Genomic DNA, 26,368 nt, shown 5'->3' on the forward strand with positions numbered 1-26,368 from the left:
GGATAAAGAACAACCCTTGCGGTCCCAATGGGTTATCCGGGTGGTAGCTGCTCGGCCCCTCTGATTTTTATTTTTAAAATCTACCTTTGTGCTGCTGAAGTCTCCTGCACTCCTCAGCAGAGCCCATCTTTCCAGGAGGCGTTGCCGAGGCTTCAGAGTTGTCACCACTCTAATTGAGCTGGCAGCATCATGAGCCATCTGCCATCCTTGTTTGAATTACACTTTTAGAGACAGCAGGTATGGCAGTAATACCTCAGAAGAAAGAGGAGGAATGGGATGAAGAAAAGAACCAATACTGATGGATAAAAACAGAATTACCTGGAAAAACTCAGCAGGTCTGGCAGCATTGGCGGAGAAGAAAAGAGTTGACGTTTCGAGTCCTCATGACCCTTCAACAGAACTGATTTTTCAGTTAAAATCAGTTCTGTTGAAGGGTCATGAGGACACGAAACGTTAACTCTTTTCTTCTCCGCCGATGCTGCCAGACCTGCTGAGTTCTTCCAGGTAATTGTTTTTTTTTTGGATTTCCAGTTTTTTGTTTTTATCAACACTGATGGATTTTCAGCAGAGAATCACATTTCAAAGCAATTACCAAAATTTTTATCTAAAAATGGTAAATAATTCACATGTAAAAGGAGACTAATTTCAAAAGAAACAGTGCAGTAGTTCTGTCTAATCATCCTATTGTATACAAACATTTTGCCTGAAAGGAGGTTGGGCAGCCCTTCTTGTTGATTGACAATGGTCTCAGCTTCTTTCAGCATGGCAAACAACTGGGAACTGCTTATATAAACTGGACTCTCATGAAATGTCTAATGTACTGACGCAGGATGATGACTAAATTAAAACTAGTTTGAGCCTGATATCAATGGTATTTCGGAATTACTGTCTTAAAAATAGCATTTTGTTGACTAATACAGGAAGAAGGGGATATGGGGAGCTGCCAGTGTCTCTGGAGCCAGGCCCTCGCAAGAGTTAAAGCTTTCAGAAGAAACAAAAAGAAAATCTTGTGATAAGGAACATTTGCAATACGCTATTGTGTTTATTATGATTACCAATGCTAAGGCTGAATATGGTGTAGGACTTAATAGTTTTTGATGGCATGGGGAGTTTATGAATGTTACAGTTGTCTGAAGGATAGGGTGGCTACAAATTACTAACAATCTCATGCTACAACGAGAGGTACATCCATCATATTGAGAGACTGTCATGTGGGGGTAAAAAGCATAACTAAGCTTTTTTTTAAAAAAAAAGCCTTTAGGACTTGCGTAATGGGCATAATCTCAGTGCCAGATAGATTAAATTTTCTACTGAACTCTGAAAGGTGAAGTACAGAAGTGGCAGCATCAGGAAAAGTCATAGTTGTTGGCTGTCCCTCAATTAGAGGATGATGTCCACTCTGGGTCATGAGTGATTCAGCAAAAGTATTCCTGAAACTTTAGATGTGACACAAACCTGTTTACTGAAATCAGCACAAATGATATTCATCAGAACAAAGATGAACATTTAAGATGGATATGAATACACAGGCTCTGCACTGGGAGCTTAGCATTGTATAAACAATCTGAATTGGAGGCCCATTACCCTGTAAGCCAAGAGAGTAACAGCAAAGAGAAAAATACAAGCACAAAACCCAATGATCCTACTATACTCTGAAGCAATTTTATTATATTGAGAAAAGGCACAAAGAGGTCAAGGAATTCTTGCAGCAACGTGTTCCAAGAAGCTGTACGAAAACTAATAATCCTCTTGTAGATTTGATTATAGACTGGGTGCAATCTCATTAGTCTCCAATCCCTGCAAAAATGCTACTTATAATGCTTTGAACATTATATAATTAACTTTAATAGAAAAAAATCTTCAAAAATATTATATAAAATGCATGTAGAAAAGATTTTTTAGTATCTTTATTTCATTTTTGCTAAAGAGTATGCAACCATGTACAGGTATTGTTTCAGCAACAGTACCAGCTTTGATACACCATGTAAAACATTATAAACATTTTTAAATAAGTTTTGTTGTTAGGTGTAATTAGAAACCATTCATAAATAAGAATTAAATATACAATGCAGGAGCATGCATGTAAAATTCTTCTGGATACAACATGGCTTAAATACCACCAGAGCTTTTCCAGTGAATTCATACGGACACAGCCAACAGTTTTTCAATTTACTGTGCAATTAATCTATGACTTACTTTATTATCTATATGTATTCCAGACTGTAAAATGTTTGAATGCCACATCAAAAAGATCACAATCAAGTCAAAGTTGCAATGTCACATATATGCATGCTTTCCTTTGAAAATATTAAATCAGGTTACTCACTCAAACAATTATGCAATCCATCACAGGATATAATAATCATGGCAAATCCAAATTATAATGTACTAGAGGCACATTTACTAAACAGCTTAAAAATATTTTAAATTCATATACTGCATCTAAAACACTGAATGAGTAACAATTACTAGGAATACTTTCAAAGAATGAAAATGAAATTGAGCAATTAAACTTTAAGGCATATAAAATTGCTCATATTTTTAAACGATACGGTAAATTTTGTTGGCCTAATCAGGTTAGTCATTTACATTTGCAAATTACTTTCTTGACAGAAGGGCAGACTTTTACAACTAATTTCACTATTACATTTGGAGTGGGTGCAAGTAATAGTCCAAAAATGTCTCATCTCATATTGCATTTATATTGTTGTGTCTAACAAAATAAGGGATGATGGTCCCAAGCAGTGAAACATTTTCCATTTTTCGCACCTGGGCACCATGATCAAGAATATTATTCGTCCCAGGTCAGATCACCTCCTCTTGGATCAATATGAATATTTCTATTACTCACAACTGTGATACTGCCAATTTTTGTTCAACTATACAGATTTTTGCTGCAGACCTGTAAACATTATGAGCATAGATGACACTATGCAAGTTCATTTATTGGAGCACAATTACAGCTGGTAAAAAAACTTTAATTCCTTTCATGAAACTTTAATTAATTGGGCTGAATTCAAACACCGATGACTGGGCAGTATGGTGATCACTGCATCGCCCATTCTCTATTTTTAAATCATATTTTAGGTTTTACCCATCTAAATCATGGGTATCATTCTATCAAATTAATTAAAAAAAACTTAGACTTTGCCGAATATCCAATTGCAAAGTAAACTTGAATGATCAGAAAAGTAACTTCTGAGTGACTTTTCTGGTGTCAACTTAAACAGCAAATCAACTATCAACATAAAGAGTAAAGTTTCAGAAGTTTAATTTTCAGATAATTATCTGGAACTCTGCCATATCTCTTTACATAGCTACAACATCACAATGCAAATCCTTCATAGTTAAAGGATTTAGGTAGGTAGACCAAAGAACTTCATTATTAAGATAATGTTGCACAATGAACTAATAATGTTCAGATAGTTAAATTAACGCTAAAACTACAATTAGTTTTTCTTAAAAAGTGTTCTTGTTTGTGGAATGTGTGACTTTCCACAGGGTGAACTATTTTTGTTTTTAAACATTTCATATTTTCAGTTGTTTACACAGAAGAAAATTAAGTGTCATTCATGGACTCCTGGATCAAAACAAATAAAGTTAGTCATCATTTCAATCTAACAGGAACACAGTATACCGTACAATTAATATAATAAGCCATTTTGCGATAAGTAGGTTACCACAAGTTCTGGAGTATCTGGTTTTCACAAGGTACTCATTAGAAATGCTCAAAGTGCAAAATGCAACAAACTAAACTTTCAGAATGTACTCAAACTGTATGAAATCTATTCACAAGAGTTTGATTAATATACCTGACAAGTGTAAACATTGTTATTTCTTCCACACAAAAGCATTGCTAATGACATTTGGCTATAACTTGATTATAACCAAGTTATGTCAGTTTGTAAACTGAGTAAAAAAAATTGCAAAAAAGCATTTAAATTTCAAATTACTATTACAGTTGAGCACATATACTATTTACATTAAACAATGTATTTAATAAGGCTTTTTTGGAAGCTAGCATAATCATTTAACAGCAAAATCTGATCTATTTAAACTTGCTTCCACAAGACTAAGATAGACAGACTCTTTAGTAATGTTCTACGCAGTCATCTACAACTCCTATCAATGAAGATTTTTTTCGACTATAATTGTCAGTTAGAAGCACCTTAAATAATAGTGCTCCAAAACAAATAAGTTCCAAATTCTAATTTACACTATTCTACAATATTAATGTTTTTTCTAAAAATGAATTTATGATAGCCTGGTCATTTTTTTTAGTTGGAGATTGCTCCACTCCCAGTTACAGGAATTAGTTTGAATTTCAGGTTCATCTGAAATCGAATATAGTGATTCAGTTCAGGGAAATTCACTTGCTTTCAGTCAAACTAGTGCCATTACTATATTTGTTAAGTCACTGACAAAAATCATTCCTGCTTTGCAAAAATACATTTACTCTTGATCATTTATGGAAGTGCAAATGTGGCGTGATCACCCCTGTTCAAGGTCGCTTCTCTTCCTAGCAGGAGTAGGAAGGTGGTAATAAAACAAGAAGACAATAACATAACTACAGCTTGCAAATCATTTTTGCATCAATAAAGTGTGCCAACTTCTGCTCTTATTGCTATTTGATGTGCAAGTTTGTTGTTCCCGATTTGTCTAATGTCCAGTTTACATAAGTTAAGAAAACAATAGACAAAGTAGGTATCTCAAATATCAATGGGAAAGCAACAATCCAGAGGGTCGATACATGGATTAATAAGTGATTAGGTGCAGAAAGCCAGTCGAAATGTAACACACTGCTGTAAAAGCATACTGAGTCAACAGTTATCAATTAGAAGGTAGCATTTCAAGCCCTTTAACTACTTTGTTGAACAATGTACCTGTTTGTATACTGATACTGGCAGGGCCACAAAAGATGCATTAATTACATTTATATTGAAAGCACAAAAGAAATTTGTACAAAATTTTTAACAATGCAACAGTTAACCCTAATGAGACTAACAATTTACATAAAATAAAGGAATAGGTAATATTCATGACTTGATTAAGAGCCTGTAATGCTGCAAGTTGTAATGCCTCTGATTTTCAGATGACCTCCCACTCATCATCAAAGTCCTCAGGTTGACCCAAAAGAGTAATACGGTTCAGATTAATTAATGTATCAGCGTGACTAAAATTCTTGGTAAGTCGCTGAAGAAGGGAGCCTCCAGTACTAATGGCCCAAAGTTCATCTTGAGGAGTAACTAGAAAGAAAGTAGGAACATCAAATGTAATTAAAAAGCTTGGAAACAAACATCCAAACAAATGAAATAATGTGAAACAAACATAAACATTGCAATTCATTTAACATCAAAGTAAGAACTCTTTCAACCAGTATGAAGTAGTAATTCATATAGCAACTTCTCTAAAAGGGGACAAACTGATACTGGATCCTCATAGATGCAATTTTATTATTGTAGTAAAAGTAGTTCGTAGTGTGCTCTTTTAAAAAAAAAATCACAAAATGTCCCAGTTTAGAAAATAATTTTGGAAGTTTATCCAAGTACCAAATAATTACTTCACCACAGTCAGGTAAAATGTTCGTGAAGTTAAACAAACAGTCAATGCCAGCAGTTATAACCCTGATAAGTCAGTGGATAAACAAACCTTGGTGATGTACTGTGTTATGCAAACCAAGTGGTTGCAGGCTTTCAAACCCTAATCATTGCCAATTTAATCAAATTTCAGTCAGCAGGGTCATCGGATTCCAGGAATAATGATCATTGCCAATGAAAGCAGGACATGGGTGGCAGGATGAAAATAAACAGGGATTCTATGATAAATTGCTTTCACATGATTCTCTGCTGAGAGTGAAGATGTTTGAATGCTAGTTACCAGTGACATCACCTTTGTCTGTGGCAGCTGAAAAACTGCACATTTAATATCTAAGCTGATGGATGAAGATGGTAAGTTTGATATTGGAAGACCATTGGTAACTTCATACTGTAGAAAGAAAAAAATGGTTCAAATTTACACTGAGATTACATATCCACAGTTGCAGACCATCAGCTGTGAAAGTAAAATTGCTAAGATGCTATTCTGTAGTCACCAAAGGTAAAGTATGCTGTCATACCAGGCTGTTTGTACTGTCTCAATGGTAGGAGGCTAGTTATAATTGAAATTTCTGAATCTATGCTTCAAATCACTCAATGGAACTAAAAGTATGTTTAAAAAAACTTTGACTTTTATTGCCAGAAATAATCACTACTTATATTTTTAATGTACAAAAACTTTGAATATTATTGGTCAAGTATATAGTTCTTTACTAAATTTGGAAATTCGAATGTGCAGAGACAATTGTAAGTGCTTGGTTTTTCCCTCACTTATTAATGCCTCTTCATAAATGATGATCAACACTCTTCCTAACAGAACTTAATCACAGACTATAACAATGTGTCAGTGTTTGTGTGCATATGCGTGCATTAACTGTCATTAATGCATACTCAATTCTTATTCTTTTGCTGTCTAATTAAACGATTAATTTTTACATCAATACAACTCAAGTTTGCATGGGAACAACATCCACAAAATTTGATAACTTATGACATCAGATTTTAAGGTAAACATCCTCCAATTGTTATGTAGCTCCTGGAAATATTACTACGAATTGGAAAAGAACATTAGGTCCAGCAAGCGCGCTCTGTCTCAAAGAATCAACTTCAATTATCCAGATTTGATTACAACAGGTATAACCACAAGTTATTTTTTTGTGAAGTATGATCTAATAAGCATCATTTTAGGGGACATTCGTGAAATCAATAAACGTTCTGAACTTTAACTGGAAATTGGACAATGAGTTGTATGTATTTATTGTGAGGAAAAATTAATTTGTGCACATATGTTTTCTACCAACCTACCTGTTAAGCAAATCACATTGCCGGGAATTTTTTTCCAATAATCGCCTGCAGGGTTTTTATTAGTTATTCCATAACGACGTGCTATGTCTCCATTAGAACAACGTACCCACACTGTTCTGTAACTCACAGTTAATTGACTTGCCTGTAAACCTGTAAATATGCTTAAGTTATTGTGTGGAACTTTAAAGTAGTTCTAAAAGTTGTAAGACATGAGAAATAGATTATTCTTTTTGTTGACCTCCCAGTATTTAAATCAATTCCTTAAAAAAGTAATTTATCAATACACACTACCCTTCAATCACTGCTTCAACGAAGCAGAAAACCTGGTTCTGGGTAAGAAAGCACAGGCAATTTCACAGTAGGGGGACATTTGGGAAGCTGTGATTATAACATAATTAGGATCAGTGCAAGAATAGAAAAAGTGGAGGACAAGTGGTTAGATTGGAAAAAAAAAATTGAGACAACAAGGTCCAGATTAAACAGAAGGAAGGTAAAAAACACCAAACAGAATCACATAACAACCATGGGAAATACTTAAACAGAAAATGGAAAGGGTAAAAATCAAATATGTTTCAGTAAGGAAATAAATAATTAGCGTTCTGTGGGTGAATGGGAACAACAATTTTAAAAGGAGCATTTAGAGCTTACAGGACAGATAATAAAAATTAAACTCAATGAACACAGGAAACGCAGCAAAAAGGAAGTTTAAAAAGGCTAAGATAAACTACGAGAGAAAATTGGCAAATGTACAACAATAAGTTGTTTATTTAAAGAAAATTGCACATTAACTGCAACATAATCATAGTGGAGTTACATCAGCTAAGAGATGGAGGAGGCAAGCTTGTAGTGGAGAATGAAGAAATGGCATAAATACAAAGTACTTTGCCTATTTCAAAGAAGGGGTGGTTATTAGGATTATAGAAGCACTAGGTAAGTTTTTTAAAATTGTACATTCACAGGACATGGATGTCACTGGCAAGGCCAGAATTTATTGCCCATCCCAATTGCCCATAACAAGGTGGTGGTGGTGAGCCACTTTCCAAAAGCACAGCAGTCCATGTGGTGTAGTACATCCACAGTGCTATTGGAGAGGGAGTTCCAGAATTTTAACTCAGCACTGACGAAAGGATAGTGATATTTTTCCAAGTCAGGAAGATGTGCGACTTGGGGGAGAACTTGCAGGTGATGGTGTTCCAGTGCACCTGCTGCCTTGGTCTTCTAGGCAGTAGAGACCATAGGTTTGCTGAAGCAGCCCTGGCAAGTTGCTGCAGTGCATCTCGTAGATGGTACCCATTGCTGCCACTGTGCATCGGTGGCAGAGGGAGTGCATACATAAAGTATTTGTTGTGATGCCAATCAAGTGCTTTGTTCTGGATGGTGATAAAAACAAAAAAACTGCGGATGCTGGAAATCCAAAACAAAAACAGAATTACCTGGAAAAACTCAGCAGGTCTGGCAGAACTAGTTCTGTCGAAGGGTCATGAGGACTCGAAACGTCAACTCTTTTCTTCTCCGCCGATGCTGCCAGACCTGCTGAGTTTTTCCAGGTAATTCTGTTTTTGTTTTGTTCTGGATGGTGTTGAGCTTCGAGTGTTGTTGGAGTTGCATCCAAATACTCAAGAGAAGTTTGGGATGAAACAAAGATGGTCTTGGTAACAGTTTGACAAATTCTGAGGAAAGGCAAATTGTGTCAGAGGACAGCAAACATGCCCTCAGTCTTTAAAACTGGAGACAAGAATAATATAGGAAGCTGTAGGACAGCTAATCTTACTTCAACTGCTGATAAGAATATAATACAGTGAACTTATTAAGCAAGGTAGTTAAAACATACAAATGATTTCTACTTTTACCTGGCACATGTTCCCAATCAGTGCCTACAGGCATTGCTTCTGTTATTCCAACTCGCACATGCACATTTCCTCGACTGTCAATGGCCCAAACCATCTGGTCATTGGGACTGGAATAAATGCTGATCAGTTGTGTTCCTAAAGGCTTTAAGTAGAAAAGTTGGTTGAAAACATCACATTTAAACCTTAAGAAATCAAAATCCTAAAATTTATCTCCATAGCTATATATTTGTATACACACAGATACACTGTTGCATAACCACTGGAGTGCTACACCATATCTTAGTCAGCTAAATTGAATCTGTGCACTTTTAAAAGGGCACAAAAGTCTAACTGCAGTTATGTAAACATTAGGTACATTCGATCAGAATTTGTTACTCAAGAGTCAGAAACCTGGCTGTTTGTCTTTTTTTTAAAAAATGATTAATCGGATCAATTAAGAGGCTGCAGTTGGTCTGTTCCTGAAATAAACTTCCTAAATTACTTGCTTGTTTTTAGAAAGGGAAAAAACCAAAAAGTGTGCTACAGTAATTCAAGTGTGATAGGTAGGAAATTAATCCATATCGGCATTTTTTTTTATTAAGTTGCAGATGAACATAAAATTCACACCCTCTAGCGGATCTTTTGGGGAAATGAGAATACATTGCTATACAGAGAAGATGTATTATCAAGTCCACTGACTATGGTGATTGCGATAAAAATACAATTCCAGTTCTTCTGGATTTTGTTTTCTCTCTGCTCTTTTGCACGTAAGTGTGAAAGATATGCACAAGCTTCTTTCTGGACAGGAACATTAAAGTTACAAGGAGACAGGTGTCAAGTTGTGTAAAAAGAACTTTTTTTAGCTGGAAGCTGACTGCATTGTAAATGCACTTATAAAAGTGGGGAAAATAACATTCTGTTGTGGAGTGCTGGTAGCATCATGAAAAGGGTAGCAGATTTTTCTCCATACAATATTTACAGTGAATTTATTGATAGCCTTCACCATGGTTTTCATCAAGTGATGATAAATGAAAGTAGCTGGAATTCTGTAAACAAATGGGTAGGTTAAATGCAAGTCATTTTTCTGCTGTGTTCTTCCATACTACACTACTATTGTTCAAAAGTAGTAGATTTACATTGATACACAAAAATTAAACTTATTGCCTAATTCACTGATTAATATATCATTCAAACAATATATTCCCAACTTATTGCTACCATTGTAGTTCACTTTCAATTTACTAGATTTAGGCAAATATTTGAAAAATATCTATCTTGCTCAAACAGTATAATGTTAGTAGCACAGTTATAAATGCATGAACAAAATAGAGGGAATTCCTCTGCAATTGTTTTTATTGGTTACATGGCAATATACAGAACCTTTGTTTATGGCCAAATAGATCAATTGAAATGCCACCTGCTGAAAGAGACCCGACCCAGGCAAGAGCTTTCTGCTTCTGTATGACCTAGCCTGCAATTTTCAGCCCAATCAAGTTCAAGCCCTCTAGGATAGAGCCTGCATTGACTAAGGTCGCCAAATACCTTTCCTTAGTTTATTAGCTGGCGATTCTTTGCCACTCAAGTCTTGACAAGTCTTCATTAGAATGCTCTTGCATAGCTATAAATACCTTTGTATACAATCAAAGCTGCTTGCAAGTTCTATTGTACTCCCCCACCATGTGTAAATCAGTTGATATAACATGCATATTTATTTGTTACTGTTTAGAAAATAGTACAACTGTAATGGTTCCAGGCTACTCATGGGATATTATTCATCAGTATCTCAAAAGGGGCAAAAACGGCTGGATTACAGGCAACCTGCAGCCATACAGGCCATCATTACTGAGTAGTTGATAAGGCACCAGAATAACTGTCTCGATTTCATTAAAAAATCTAGTGTTCTCGCTTCTGACTTCCAGTGATTCCTGTCTAGAACATTCATACATAGAATATTAGACAAGAACAGGGTGGACTACGATACCTCTACAGATGAAGAGCCCAATATCACTCACTCTTCTAAACTTGAACATGAAGAATTTACATTTGGTTAAGGTATCAGAGAACTATGGGGCTCTGAGGACTGTACCCAACCAACTAACTCTGGGAAGTAGCAGGGTGGAGGCACATGAGAGAAGAGAAATGGGAGGAAAAGAAATATGACCATCTCTTATTACAACATGAACTATTCCAGAATGATCATTCAGTTTATAGCTAGCTCTAAGCCTTACGGAAAAGGTCACAATATATTTGTGGATACCAAAAGGTGGTCAATAATTGGCAATGCCTTCAGTACATTTATAATTAAATTTCTCACAGTCGTTTAGCAGTGCAGAACTTGAGCATTGCTGAAAAAAAAGACATGCTATCTAAGCTTCTCGTCTTGCACTCATCATGATAGCTCGCAAAAATTACCAAATTGTAACGGGGGAACAACAATTTATTCTGCATGAGAAGAGAGTGTTGATTGGTTTGGCAAGTGAACTGATTGGTGGAGGCGTTGCCATGGAGAATGCAGTATGGAGCAGTTAGCTGCCCAGCTTTATTCAAATTCAAACTAGCTAGGTAGACTCTGGTCAAGGCATTGCCCTGTGGAATGAACCCGGGTATGACTGTTCCCTAAACTTTTGAAAAAATTGCAAAGTGTACACATGTTCCTTCTGTCTGCAAAGGACAGGGCCCTGTGCATGAATACATGTGGCTGCTAGCACACATAAGTGAGCCATACTGCAAGCCCAACTGACTCTCAATGACAACACCACCAATCAGAATACTCTTCTCATGCAGCATAAATTGTTGTTCCCCGTTAGTTTGGTAATTTCTTGCGAGCTATCCTGATGAGTTCAAGACAAAAACCTTAGGTAGCATGTCTCTTTTTCAGAAATACCTAAATTCCTCCTTTTAGTTTGTCTATAGTTTGAGAAATAGAAGCTTCCTACCCTCACCACTCTAATTCAAATTCTGTTGGATGAGTATTTAAAGGGCAAAACATGAAATGTTAACCATCCATGTGCTGTCTATGTAGCAGCGTGGAAGCCAATGCAATTTGTTTAATATCAACTAATTTGAGAACAATATCATTTTAGTATGATTGCTGCTCTTGACTGCCCATAAGTTACATTGTTGGATGTTTTGTAGCAATGGAGGTTGGCTCAAGTAGGGGCATCAATGCTTCAACTCCAACAGTATTAGTGAGGAAAACTAAGTCCATCTCCAGGTTCGCTGAAAACTGTATTTTAGAATTGCTTTCCAGCCAAACAGGGTTGAACTTTAGCAGTTACCAGTTCAACAACTGATGTCTATTTCCCTAGCTGATCACAAGTTAAAATTTAAAAAAGGAAGGGAAAGAAAAAAAACTTTAATTTATATCGCACCATTCATGTCCTTAGAATGCCTCAATCATTTCAAGTACAATTAATTTAATTTGAGGTGCAGTCATTTGTTAAGTAGGCAAGCACGGCAGTTAATTTCCCATTGTAAAATCGCAGAAACAGCAAATGAAATGACCGACAAGTCATCTGTTCTTAGGATGCTGCTTTCGGGAGGAACGTTAGCCAGGATACCAGAACTCCGTGTTCTACTTTGAACAGTGCCATGCAATCTTTTACAAGCACAGGAGTAGTAGCAAAACCGATACTGTGTTTAGTGTCCCATTCAAAAGCATTCCTCACTACTGCACTGAAGAATCGTGCTCTAGTTAGAGAAAGAGAGAGAAGAGAAGAGAAGGAAAGAGCAAAAAAAAAAACAGAAATGCGGGGAACTTAAGAATATATACTTTTGTAGGATTTGATTATTACAGTATTAAAACTAGTTCTGACATTCCAGTTGTATTACAGGATTATTCAACATCATCGTGGTAAGCCAAAACCTTAAAAAGGCCCATCCAGGAAGTACTGAATGATACTCTAATAATATTTTTTTCAAAAATTAATTTTAAAAGAATCCACGTAAAGTAATCAGAGATTTAAAGCAAATCTAAGCTGAAGAAACAATTGTCAGGATGACATAATATATTTATATATTTTGTGGAATTGGATATCTCATTGTATTAACACCACTATGTGTGTGCTGTTCTAATGTTTCAAAAGCAGTCATCTCCAATAATGCAAAAGAACAGTCTAATCCAAAATACCACTCAGTATTTTATAACAAATTCAATTGCTCTGCAATAACTCACAAAAATCATTAAAAGTTGAGAAAATATTTTGTAAAATACTAATTTCTTCTGCTTAATACATATTTCAAGGCACAGTTGTGCATTAGACTATTCGGCATATGCTGTGCTTATTAAGATGTGGTTTAGCACAATATGGTAGTAGATAATGGGTGCCTGTCATATCTTCTTATTTTGTGCTAAGTTTTCCTACAAATGTGTGACAATTGCATTTGCATATAATGGTGATTACTAAAATTTTCAGAGAACAGAACACTTCCTTATAATATTGATACTTGTTCATAGAATTATATTCTATGTGTGGTGTGCATTTCTATGATCCATGAAATTCAGTTCTCCAAGACTGTACAAAGCTATGGTATATTATGTTAAACAAGTGGATAAGTATATACAAATTTAGAATTATAGAATGGCTGCAGCAGAGGAGGCCATTCAGCCCATCGAGTCTGTGCCAGGACTCTGCAAGAGCAAATTTAGCCACTCCCTCATCTTTCCTGTTAACCCTTTTCCCTTCAGATGCTTATCCAATTCCCTTTTGAAAGCCATGATTTAATTTGCCTCCAACACTCTCTCAGGGAGTGTATTCCACACCTCAACCACTCACTGTGTAAAAACACTTCTTCTCATGTTGCCTTTGATTCTTTTGTTAATCATTTTACATTGGTGTCCTCTGGTTCTTGAATGTTCTGCCTTTGGGAACAGTTTCTTTCCATCTATTCAGTCTAGAGACCTCATGATTTTGAGCACCTTCATCAAATATCCTCTCGACCTTCTTTTCTCCAAGGAGAACAACTGCAGTTTCTCCAATCTATCCATACAATTGAAGTGTCTCATCCCTGGAATCATCCTCATAAATCTCGAATGCTTTCACATTCTCTTTCCTAAATTATGGTGCCCAGAATTGGAACACAATACGCCAGTTGAGGCCAAACCAGTGTTTTATAAAGGTTCATCATAACTTTCTCATTTTTGTACCCTGTGCTCTCTTCTAAAAAATTCAAATGAGGTGAAACACGATTTGTCTTCAACAAATCCATGCTGGCTTTCCTTAATTAATCCACACTGTCCAAGTGACTGTTAATTTTGTCCTGTATTGCTGTTTCTAAAATGGCACCACCATGATAAACTGACTGGCTTGTAGTTACTGTGTTTATCTGTATGTCCTTTTTTGAACAAGGGTGCAACATGTGCAATTCTCCAGCTCTCTGGCACCAGCATCGTATCTGAGGAGGGTTGAATGATTATGACCAGCACTTGCACAATTTCCACCCTTTTGTCCCCTCCACATTCTCAGATGCATCCCATCAGGTCCTAGTGATTTATCAGCTCTAAGCACAGTCAGCCTTTCTAGTACTATCTTTCAGATGGGATGTTAAACCAAAAGCCCGTCTGTTCGCTCAGGTAGAAGTAAAAGATCCCATGGCACTGTTATTTCAAAGACGACCAGGGAGTGATCCCAGGTGTCCTGGCCAATGTTTATTCTCAATCCTCATCACTAAAACAGATTATCTGGCCATTATCATATTGCTGTTTGTAGGGGCTTTCTGTGCAAAAATTGGCTGCCACGTTTCCCAGGTTACAACAGTCACTATATTTCAGAAATACCTCATTGGCTGTAAAGTGCTTTTTGAGACATCACGTGGTTGTGAAAGCCACTATATAAATGCAAGTCTCTCTTTCTTATTTTTAAACCTCCATCAATTAAGTCCATCCAGTATCACAACTACCTCCTCTTTCACTATGACTTTGGCAGCATCTTCCTTGGTAAACAGATGTGCAAAGTACCTATTTCATACCTCAGCCATGCCCGCTGCCCATTGGTCTCCTTTTTGGTCCCTGATCAGCTTTTTACTATTTATATGCTTATAGAAGACTTCTGAATTCCCTGTTGTGTTAGCTACCAGTCTCTTTTCACTGTCTTTGCAGATCCCCTTTTCCCTTCTCTGTACTTTCTATATCCAGCCTGAATTTATCTTGTTTCATCAACTTGATGTCCGTCATACACACCCTTTTTCCTCCTTCATCTTGCTCTCTTTCATCATCCAGGTAGCTCTAACTTTGGCTGCCTTATCTCTCCCTCGACGGGAATGTCCCTCAAATATACTTGAGCCATCTCCTCTTTAAAGGTAGTCCATTGTTCAATTACAATATTGCCTAACAATCTTTGATTTCAATTTACCTGGGACAGATCTGTCCTCCACCCAATGAAATTGGCTCTTTTCCAATTAAGTATTTTTACTTTAGATTGCTCTTTGCCCTTTTCTATAGCTAACCTAAACTTTGTGATACTATGATCATTGTTCTGACTGTTCCCCTACTAATATCTGATCTGCTTGAACCGCTTCATTCCCCAGAACCAGATCCAAAAACACCTCCTTCACTTTGGGCTAGAAACAAACTGATCAAAGAAACTTCTGAACATATTTCAGAAAATCCCACCCCCTTCCTTTACACTATTACTTTCCCAGTCTATATTAACATTTTGAGAAGTTTTAAATTTAGTTCAGTTGCCCAGGCATAAGCTATTCAGTGTTTATAATAAAGGGCCTAGATGACAGAATAGAAGGCCACATATCCAAATTTGTCAATGTTGCAAAGATAGGTGGCATTGTAAGCAATGTAGATGGATGCTTAAAATTACAAAGAGATATTGATATATTACATGGGCAGGTAAACCTGTGGCAAATGGGTTTCAATGTAGGCAAATATGAGGTCATCCACTTTGGACCTAACAAGGATAGAATGCAGTACTTTCTAAATAATGAAAAGCTAGAAGCAGTGGAAGTCCAAAGAGACATGGGGATCTAGGTGCATAGATTGTTAAATGTGACAAACTGGTATACATAATGGAATGCTGACCTTTGTATCTAGAGAACTAGACTTTGAGGAGGTCGATATCATATTTCGACTACATAAAGCCCTAGTTAGGCCACACCTGTAGTACTGAGCAGTTCTAGGGCACCAGAATTTAGGAAGGATATAGTGGCCTTGAAGGAAGTGCAGCATAGATTTACCAGAATGATCCCTGTACTCCAAGGTTTAAATTACAAAGAGATATTACATAAATTAGGGTTGTATTCTCTAGAATTTGGAAGCTTAAGGAATGATTTGATCCTGATTTATAACTTCATCAGGTTGGCACTTCATTTTTAAGTATGCCTAGTGCTGCTCCTGGCATGCTCTACTGCACTCGTCTTGAACGGGAGTTGATTCTCTGACTTGATAATAATGTAGAGTGAGGAATACACCAGGTCATCAGGTTACATATGTGGTGGCTGAATACAATTCTGCTGCTACTGATGGCCCACTGTGCCTCATGGACATCTAGTTTTGAGCTGCTAGATCTGTTCAGAATCTATCCCTTTTAACACTGATAGTTGTGCAACTTGACATTATGAAGAGTGTCCTCAGTGTGAAGATGGGACTATCTCTACAAGGATTGTGTGGTGGTCACTTTTACCAATACTGTCATGGCCAGATGCATCTAGACAGGTTGATCAGGTAGATTGGTGAGGGAGAAGTCAAGTAGGCTTTTCCCTCTTGTTGGTTCCCTCATCACTTGCCACAGGCCTAGTCTGGCAGATATGTCCTTCAGGACTCGGCCAGCTCCATCAGTAGTGGTGTTAGTCCCACATCCAGAGTATATTGTGCTTTTGCTACCCTCAGTGCTGTTCAACATGGAGCAGTATTGATTCATCAGCTGTGAGAGAATGATGGTGGTTTCAGCAGGAGGCTCTCTTTCACATGTTTGACCTGATGTCATAAAACTTAATGGGGTCCAAAGTCAATGTTGAAGACTCCCAGGGCCACTTCCTCCAGGCTGCATTCCACTGTGCTGCCACCTCTGCTGGGTCTGTGCTGCCAGTGGGACATGATATACGCAGGGATTTGATGAAGGACTCTAGGATATTGGCTGTAAGGTATGATTTGCTGAGTATGATTGTCAGGCTGTTGTTTGACTAGTCTGTGGGACAGCTCTCCTGATTTTGGCACAAATCTCCAGATGTTAGTGAGGAGGACTTTGCAAGGTCGACTAGGTGGGGATGCCAATGACATTTCTAAGCCCAAGCTGATGCCACTTGGTTGTCCTGTTTTATTCTGATTTGACTTTTCTGCAGTGATTTGACAAAACTGAGTGGCTTGCTTAGCCATTTGACATTAAGAGTCAACCCACATTGCTGTGGTCTGAAGTCACATCTCAGCAACAAAATTAGTTACCTCTCTTTCACAATTATAGACTACCAGGAAAAATGTGACAATTTTGTAATGACTTCCATGCCAGGAAAGAGTTCATAAGGCTTTCAGGTGTTAAAATGGGATCAGAATGGAAAATAGTATGGGAAGCACTGCCTTAACATGAGCAGTGATCTGGACAGTGAGAAACAAAATTGTGCGATCAGAATGGATACAAAGGGCTGACAAAACAGTCACATCTAGTCTTTCAGTAACTTGTTTGTGCTTTCCTCAGCATTGCATAGCTTAGTTGCTGCATCAGCACATGTTCAGAAAAGATCTGAAACCTGAACCTGAAACAAACATGCCGGAATGAAGTTGTGGGGTTTCAAATCACAAACAAATCACCATAGCCACACACACACTGTGGACTGAATTCAAGTAGCAAGAGCTTAATGAAAAATCCTAATAGTGCTGTTCTTCTGCTTAACTGTAAGCCCATGTAAGCCTTTGAATGAAAAGGAATTTGTTTCTTTACCCCTAATCATATTTATTTTCCTTTATTTCCTCCTAGGATAATATGAAATCATTTTTTAAAAATATTAAATTACATTAAATTCTCAGTGCCTGGATTTTTCTTCCAAAGGAAATAAATTGTACAGGTGGTAAAACCAGGATATTCCTGAGGAATGATTATAGGATGAAACTGCCTTAAATGGTAGAAAAATTTGCAAAGAAAACTCTTAAGACAAAGATTTCACCCCCATCTATTTGAAAACCCACTTGTCACATGCTGACTATTACACACTTACACAGCTATTACCACCAGTGGAAGAATTCCAGCTTGTGTATGTGGAATAAGAAGTATTCTACATGCAACATAGAAGGATGATGATGATGATGATAATAATAATATGTATGGCTTATGGATAAAAGGGCCTTCAAAATGCAGGCATTCCAATCAAACATTAGGTTCCCCATAGTACACAACAAATAGATGAAAAGTTATAATTTTTATAGGATTACTTTTAGTTTTCCATTCCAGAGACTGATCTAAGCACATTTCACTCATTTGTTGCAAGGCTTATTCATCCTGGTTTAAAAATACTTTGATGTACATCTATAAGCACACTTCTGTTTAAATCTATAATCTGTCTCGCAATTTGTGATCATAAATTCCACAAGTCAATTCTTGATATTTGAATTTGAGATTTTTTCTATGATCATGAAAAAAATGTCTACAATCTGGGCATTTTGCTATATAAAAATGTCCATAAAATGTTTAGAATAATCAAAAACTGGATAAATATATACCAAGTCTTTTTGTATAAGCACCCCTACAATCCTAAACAAGAAACGATTGTTGGATCCCAAGCTATTTCATAAAGCTGCTAATGGCATCTCATAAGCACCTCACGTATTAGATAATGTCTAGACAGTACATTATAGAGTGCTGTTGATACAAGTAAGGCCTCTACATGACCACCGTAGAAATACTTAGTTTCAAATCCCCCAAATGTTGCCTAGGAGACACATACACTGTATGCAGTTAATTACAGATTTAAAGTGCAAAGGGCTTCACGAAAAATGCTAGCTATATAATTCATAACCTACAAGCTAACCACCAATAGTACAAGAATTTTTTTTAAAATCCTCTTTGAAAGCTGATTTTTGAACTGAAAATGCAACCTAATTAGAATTACTGTCCCCAGTATATGTTTAGATATTACAAGGAACTAGTATTCACAATCTAACTTCACAATAGCACGTTTTTAAGATAACATAAGGAATCAATGGTTTCAATCTCCCTTCACAATAGAATGTTTACTCATACAAAGCTAAGGACACTTGCAAAGCAAATGCTCAATTTATTTGCTGCTCCATAGAATTGGCACCATCACATCTTACTGAAGCTTGTATGTTGAAAAGCAATTTTGGGCACAACACAATTAAAATCCCAAATTATAGATTGGAGGCTATTTCTTAGCAATGGCACAAAGCAAAGGAGTGAATGAGAGATCTGGCATATTTAGGTGAAGGTGCCACATTAATCTAGATATTATCTGAAGGGAATCAACAGGGCTATGTGAGATGATTGACACGAGAAGGATTGAGCTCTTCCAATATGTTACTCAGATTGGTCAATACAATTGGAGAATTGTATTTGGAAATTATGGATGTGCACAATAGTGTTTTTGACACTGAAGCTGTGACTTTAGTTTCTATTTCATTTAGTAGTACTTTATCTAGTATATGTGGATGGGTGTCTCTGTAAAATAGGAACATGCATCTCTGGGAGTTAGAAGGTTGCAGAAGTCAAGATTGTACAGATTTACCAGCCAGATGCAAGTGTGTCATTTAGATCTACTTATTTCCCCCAAGGTCGAAGGATAGGAAATTTACACCAGTTAGTCCAGATACAGCTGCCCGTGCAGAAGATGAATTCACCCAGGAGCAGGGAATTGAACAGGAATGGAAAGCACCTATGGAGTTCATCACTATTTTGTCTCAGAAAGCTAACATCATCCTCCCAGAGAAAGGTAAAGCAACCAATTCAACTACATCAGCTCATAAGGACAAAGTCACGCAAGTTCTAAAATATTGCTAACTATTAGCATATAGACTTTAATCTATTTAATATACTAATTATCTCCAATGCTGTTAATCTAAAGAATCTAATCCTACACTAATTTCATCAATTTATAGAAATTTTAGAATTCACTACAAATTTTTAATCAGTTACATCTGAATCACTGACATAATTGGACTGGCCTTGTTATCTACTAATTATTTTCTTATGGTTAAGTTAGTGTCTGCTATGATTCTAACTTTAGTTCATGACTGCTATCTGATTGAGAATCACCAAGAAGGAAATAATTCTACTTGCTCAAGGGCTGGTGTGGAACCTGAATCGTAAATGCTAATATTACCCGAAATGTTGATTCAGGATAACTTGGGAAGCCAAATTTGGGCATCATTAAATCTTAGGCATAAAGTGGTGGCAAATTCACTCATCTATCGACTGATTTGTCTGGTGCCTTTTATAAATATTATCAGCATATATATCTTAGTATTCTTAGAGGTCCTTCTTAAAATTCACCCCTTTGACAAAGTTTTTGGTCACCCCCTCCTAATAATCACCTCCTTTGGTGATTTGCTGTTTGGAAGCAGTAAGACAATAATAATATAGAGATAAAAACAAAAAAACTGCGGATGCTGGAAATCCATCAACTCTTTTCTTCTCCGCCGATGCTGCCAGACCTGCTGAGTTTTTCCAGGTAATTCTGTTTTTGTTTTGAATAATAATATAGAAGTGGTTGTGAGACAGAGCAGAGTGAATTTGGCATACATATGGAAATTAACCCCATGTCCAGAGGTACTGTGCCAAGAAGGAATATATAAAAATGTAGAAAGGGATGAGTCAAGAACAGTACCCATGAATAAAAACAAAAATACCTGGAAAAACTCAGCAAGTCTGACAGCATCTGCGGAGATGGATACAGTTGACGTTGAGTCCATATGACCCTTCATCAGAACTAAGACATATAGAAATGAGATGAAATATAAGCTAGTAGAAGGGTGTGGGACAGGAGAGCTCGTTAGGGGGCCAGTGATAGGTTGAGGCCAAGAGGAGACTGCCAAAGATGTCATAGACAAAAGGACAAAGGGGTGTTGACAGTGGTGATATTATCTAAAGGATGTGCTAATGGGGACATTAAGGGAAGCAAGCTAGTGGCACATGGCCCTTGTGAGGGTAGGGTAGGGGGAAGGGACTGCAATGGGCTAAAAGGTGGAGATGAAACAATACATCGAAATAAATTTAAAATAGGAGGGAAGAGAAAAAATAGTTATAAAGAAATAAAAAAACTTTAAATTATACATTATTGGAAAAAGGGGGATGGGAAAGTGGGTGGGGATGGAGGAGAGAGTTCATGATCTGAAATTGTTGAACTCAATATTAAAGTCTGGAAGGCTGTAGAGTGCCTAGTTAGAAGATGAGGTGCTGTTCCTCCAGTGTGCGTTGAGCTTCACTGGAACATTGCATCAGGCCAAGGACAGACATATAGGCATGAGAGCAGGGTGGTGTGTTGAAATGGTAAGTGACAGGGAGGTCAGGGTCACGCTTGTGGACAGACCGAAGGTGTTCCATGTACTTCCATGTATGGTGGCAGGTGAACCACTACATCAGCTTTTGTTGTCTAATTTTTTTGCCAATTCTCCTTCTTGATTTGTGGCCTGCTCACAGCTTCAGGTAAATTCTTGTCTTTCCCTTTAGGTTATAGCCCCACCTGGATTTTCTGTCCCTATCTGAAGCAATTTGCATTTCCCTACATTGTATACAAGCAACTTTTCCTGTTCAGGTTTGGACCAACCACCTTCATTAACTTTGTAGTGAAATTACTCTTAAAACAGTTGATGTGTACAGATGGAGAAAACTCGAGGCATACTCAAAATCAACTTTTACCATTTACAATGCTATGCAGTAGTTAGAAAAAATGTGTGATTACAGAGTTCAATTTACAAGTTACATGAGTTTCCACTTTGTCTTTAATTTTGCCAATCACATGATCTAGGAACTTGTGGTGCAGAACAAATGCCAGTGTTATTTCTAAATAAAGTTACCAGGAGTACCTTTTGGCCTTCAGTGTGAATATTTAGCTCTAAATATGGATCCAATTGTAACATGACTCATTAACTGGCGCCTTTTAATATTAAATTTTAAAAATAGACTTTAGGGTATCCTTTGTCAGTAAATTAAACAGAGTGGCAGTGAGCCACACAAACTAGAAAAGTCCTTACTCAATGCAAAGTTAATTAATCTCAACTAGGAAAGTAGAGGGGAAACTACCATTAACTGCAATGTCCTGGGGAGGATTTTTACTTCGTTGGGCGGGCGCACCCACAAGTGGTCACAAAACCGACTGCCACCTGCGATTACTTCCATGCTCATCCTCCTCTTTCTCACCCCCCCACCCCCAACACACACACAGAGCACTGAGTGTTTCAGTGTGTGATTCACACTGGCTGGCCATCAATTGAAACACTCAGTGCTGTGTGTGTGTGTGTGGGTTGGCGGGGAGCGGGGAGGAAGAGAGAAAGGAGGATGAGCACAGAAGTCAGCACATGTATGCGGGTGCACTCACTGAAAGCTCTCTGAAGGCACAGAGCTACCTCAGGGGCCTGAACATTTTTGACATGAAAAATAAGGAAAACATGTCCCCTCATGTGATCCTGTCACATGAATAGGGACATGTTAAAAATGAGTTTTAAAAGTTTTGTTTTTAAATCGATGGTCAAAATCTCATCCTGCTAGTGGATGAGGCTTCACAAAAAATGCAAAGGCCGCTTGGCATATTTGCCCACCTGCCAACTGTAAGGTTGGATGGGCAGCAAAAAATTCAATTCAATTAATTGATTAAGGGCCTTAATAGGCCTCTTATTTGTCAGCGGGTGCACTGCCACCTCTCGTTTGAGCCTGCTGACTGAAATATCGTGTCAGTGTGCGATGACATTGGGACACTCAAGACATCATCGCACACTATTTTTCTCCCGTTCAGGTCGGGCGGGCACGCCTGCCTGATGAGGGAAAAATTCTGCTCCTGGATTCGGAGGTGGGAAACGACTGAAGGGAAATCAATCAGGCTTTATGCTCCGGATCACTATATTTTGGGCTATATTTACCTTCCTCTGCTGGAGTGTGTGCATACCAATGCTAGATAAGGATGTTTCCACAGTTGTACAGCCTGCCTACATTCACTATCTAAGTTCACAGGTAAAAGGTTGCACTTATGGAACCATACCTCCAGATAACTCACTGCCTTCTGGACATAAGGTGTAGAGAGAAAAATTTGGGGTGGGTTTGGGGAAGAAAGAGAACAAAGGATGGAAAATTGGAAAAAGTAGTCGTGGAATCAGCAGCTTCAAAATGTTATCAAAGGCATTATTGTACTTGTTTCTCAATTGATATTAACATCTTAAGTGTTTCATGATGAGAGAGAGACAAAGAGGAAAATGACAAGGCTAAAGAATTAGAACAGAATAGAATTTTACAGTACAGAAACAGGCCATTCAACTCAACATGACTATGCAGTTTTTATGCACCATATGAGCTTCAACTCACCCTGTCAACATAACCTATTCCTTTCCCCCTTATGTACTTATGTAGCTTCCTCTTAACTGTATCGATGCTAATCACCTCAACCACTCCATGTGGTAGCATGTTACACATTCTCACCATACAGTTTCGCCATATTCCCCATGTCTAACCCTTCATAATTTTAAAGACCTCTCCTCTCAGACTTCTCTTTTCCAGCTTGCTCAATCTTTTCCTAATAATTGCACCCTCTCAATTCTGGTAATGTCCTAGTAAATCCTATTCTTAATAACTTGAACATCACAGGCATTATAAAACCTCCATTCAGGTTCACGGTTCATACTTCCAAAAGTCAGTCTTCCCTCAACTAAAATGTCAACAGCCCAGATACTGCACTAATGAGGATGGGGTTACCAATATTCACCATTATAATGAGGCAAATCAGACACCTAATTCTGGCGCCTGCACATACACATTCAAATTCAGAAACAAAAAGTTGCCAGAGATACCCTGCTTCTCCATAGGATGTGCTGTTGCATTCTTTGACATTGAAATTACTTCAACAGCGTGAGCTTGCTGTACTGGCCCACTAATTTCACACTAAACACAACAGAAAGAATTATGGCTGGTCTATTAAGGAGTAAGTTTTAAATTGTGATAACTGATAATTATCACTGCTGAACAACCTCACTGGCCCTGAAGAAATGATCCGTTCTCTCATGAGATTGGTGATTAAAAAAACTTCTGTTTTTTTCTATTTTATCACTCTCCCTTAGTCCTATCTGTATTTCCTAATCTATATTGTGGACTATTTGTGAGGAGGAGTGTAGAACTTCAAACGGACATAGATAAGTTGGTGGAATGGGCAGACAGGTGGCAGATGAAGCTCAATGCAGGGAAATGTGAAGTGACCACTTTGATAGAAAGACCATGGAGAGACAGTATAAAATAAGGGGTACAACTCTAAAAGGTTGCAGGAGCAGAGAGACCTGGATGTATATGTGCATACATTATTGAAGATGGCAGGACAGGTTGAGAGCGTGGTTAATAAAGCATACAGTATCCTGGGTTTTATTAATACAGGCACAGAGTACAAGAACAAGGAGTTGATGTTGAATTTGTATAAGTCACTAATTCAGTCGGGGTATTGCATCCAGTTCTGGGCACCACACTTTAGGAAAGATGTGAAGGCATTGGACAGTGCGCAGAAAAAAATTCACGAGAATGGTTCCCAGGATGAGGAACAGTTTGGAGAAGTTAGGATTATTTTCCATAGAAAAAAGGTTGGAGGAGATTTGATAGAATTATTCAAAATCATGAGGGGTCTAGACAGATTAGATAGGGAGAAACTGTTCCTACTCATGGAAGGATTGAGAACAAGAGACACAGATTTAAAATAATTAGTAAAAAATGCAATAGGGATATGAGGAAAAACATTTTCATGTAGGAAGTGGTTAGGATCTGGAATGCTCTGCCTGAGATTGTGGTGGAGGCAGGTTCAATGGAAGCATTAAAAGGGAATTAGACTTATTTGAAAAGAATGTATAGGGTTATGGGCAAAAGGCAGGGGAATGGAACTAGGCAAGTTGTGCATTCGGAGAGCTGCGAGCTGCTGCAGACACGATGGGCCAAAATGGCCTCCTTCTGCACCATGTCAATTCTATGATTCTCTGTGTTTCAGTAAGGGTTCAATCTGATTGGTTGAAGAGAGTTTTGTTGTTCCTTGTTCTTACAGAAGCCACAGATCCCTGTGGAGGGCATTGGAACAGGAGGTGACTCTGGATTAGAGGCAATCTATGTTGAGAAGCTTACAAAATCTGTTGGAGTTGTGGGGGGGGGGTGCTGCCGAGGGGCAGGGTGAACAATTAGTGTCGTTCCTTTACATCCACCGCAAAATCAAGGCCAATATAATCTCTTCAGTTGACCACATGAATGAATCCACTCTTACCAATAGCAAATCGAGCATTTCAATTCAGTGCAAAATTTGCTCTAATTTCACCAAATGACTGAGAAAAAAGAAATCCCGCTAATTTGGGAAAAATTCACACTGGTGCATTCATTGGATTTTTATGTTAAGGAACACTTTTGGAGCTGTGGACAGTGAGCTTGACTTTCCCTAAGCTGGGAATGCTTGATGCTGGTTTCCCAAAGTGCAGAAGCATTCCATTACCCATCATAGACATCCTTTGCTATAATAAACAAAGAAAAATACACATCTTGGGTGCCTACCTGCTCTGGTGGCTCAATGGTTATCCAAGCAGGCAGCATCATGCTGGGGTTCAATGGTTGTGTCCCCACACGGAAGTAAATAATCCCATCAACATCACAAGCCCATACATGTTGACCTCCACATGCTAAACTTGCTAGTTTTATACTCCCTGAAGAGGGAAAAAAAAACTTTTAGCAACAGAAGGCATCTATTCAGTCCCTGAAGTGAAAGAAAATTTTTTGCAATGAGACTTCAGGTTAGAAGTATCGTTAGAAGTAACGGTGAATGCTAATTATTTCCATGTATCAAATTTTACTCCTGTCATCATCCTGAGGGATTGGACTAAAAGAGGGTGGAGCGTTAAATCTGTGTGAGAGAAAGAGAGAGAGAGAGACACTGATTGAAGTTAACTTGCATCACTTTCCTATGCTGTTTACATTAACTAACCCAGGCTACAGCTATTGTTCAAAAAGCTAAAAGATATGGGCCAGTGAGAACATAAAAGCATTAAATGATTTGATTTGACCTAAAACACTGATTATCAGCAAGTTATTATCATTTGACTACAGCTTGAATAGTCAAGCCCTACGACTAACATTTGCACCTAGCAGAAAAACTGAGTTATTGATAGCAAAAATGAGAGCGTTTCTGAAACAAGCAATGTAAATGAAAATCGCTTCAATTTAGTGTCATTTAAAATATCCAGTTTTCCCTCAGAAATGGCATGTTCCAGATTCCAGGAATTAAAGCTTCATATAACTGCAATAAAACAACTTCTGTACAGAAGTATGGGTTATCTAATAAAGCAGACATAATTAAACACTTTGGCCTTCTACACAATCCAAACAAAGTTATATGTTCAGTTCAATACATTCTATATATATATATAGTCTTGGCCTCTTGCATTGGTTTGATTCAGAGAGTGTTAATTGATAGATCAAATTGAATGAACGCTCAATTCCTTTAAAATAATATAAGCCTTGCTATAGTAAC

The 26,368-nt window shown here is 37.6% G+C and overlaps 1 protein-coding gene across 2 annotated transcripts in view; it reads right to left on the minus strand.

Moving 5' to 3' along the window:
* Positions 1-1,892: 1,892 nt before the first annotated feature.
* The window catches only part of tecpr2 (tectonin beta-propeller repeat containing 2), a 120,867-nt gene continuing 96,391 nt past the window's right edge, over positions 1,893-26,368 (minus strand). Inside the window, exons 17-20 of one of the 2 annotated variants that reach the window (XM_041213868.1) lie at positions 25,396-25,544; positions 8,750-8,891; positions 6,900-7,049; positions 1,893-5,246 (exon numbers count right to left, since the gene is read on the minus strand). In XM_041213868.1, the coding sequence (XP_041069802.1) occupies positions 5,089-5,246; positions 6,900-7,049; positions 8,750-8,891; positions 25,396-25,544 (599 nt within the window). In that variant the 3' untranslated portion in view covers positions 1,893-5,088. The remainder of the gene's footprint in view (positions 5,247-6,899; positions 7,050-8,749; positions 8,892-25,395; positions 25,545-26,368) is intronic. The other variant, XR_005946214.1, reaches the window with a different exon arrangement.

Source organism: Carcharodon carcharias, chromosome 20, assembly GCF_017639515.1.
Source record: "Carcharodon carcharias isolate sCarCar2 chromosome 20, sCarCar2.pri, whole genome shotgun sequence".
Classification (NCBI taxonomy): Eukaryota; Metazoa; Chordata; class Chondrichthyes; order Lamniformes; family Lamnidae; genus Carcharodon; species Carcharodon carcharias.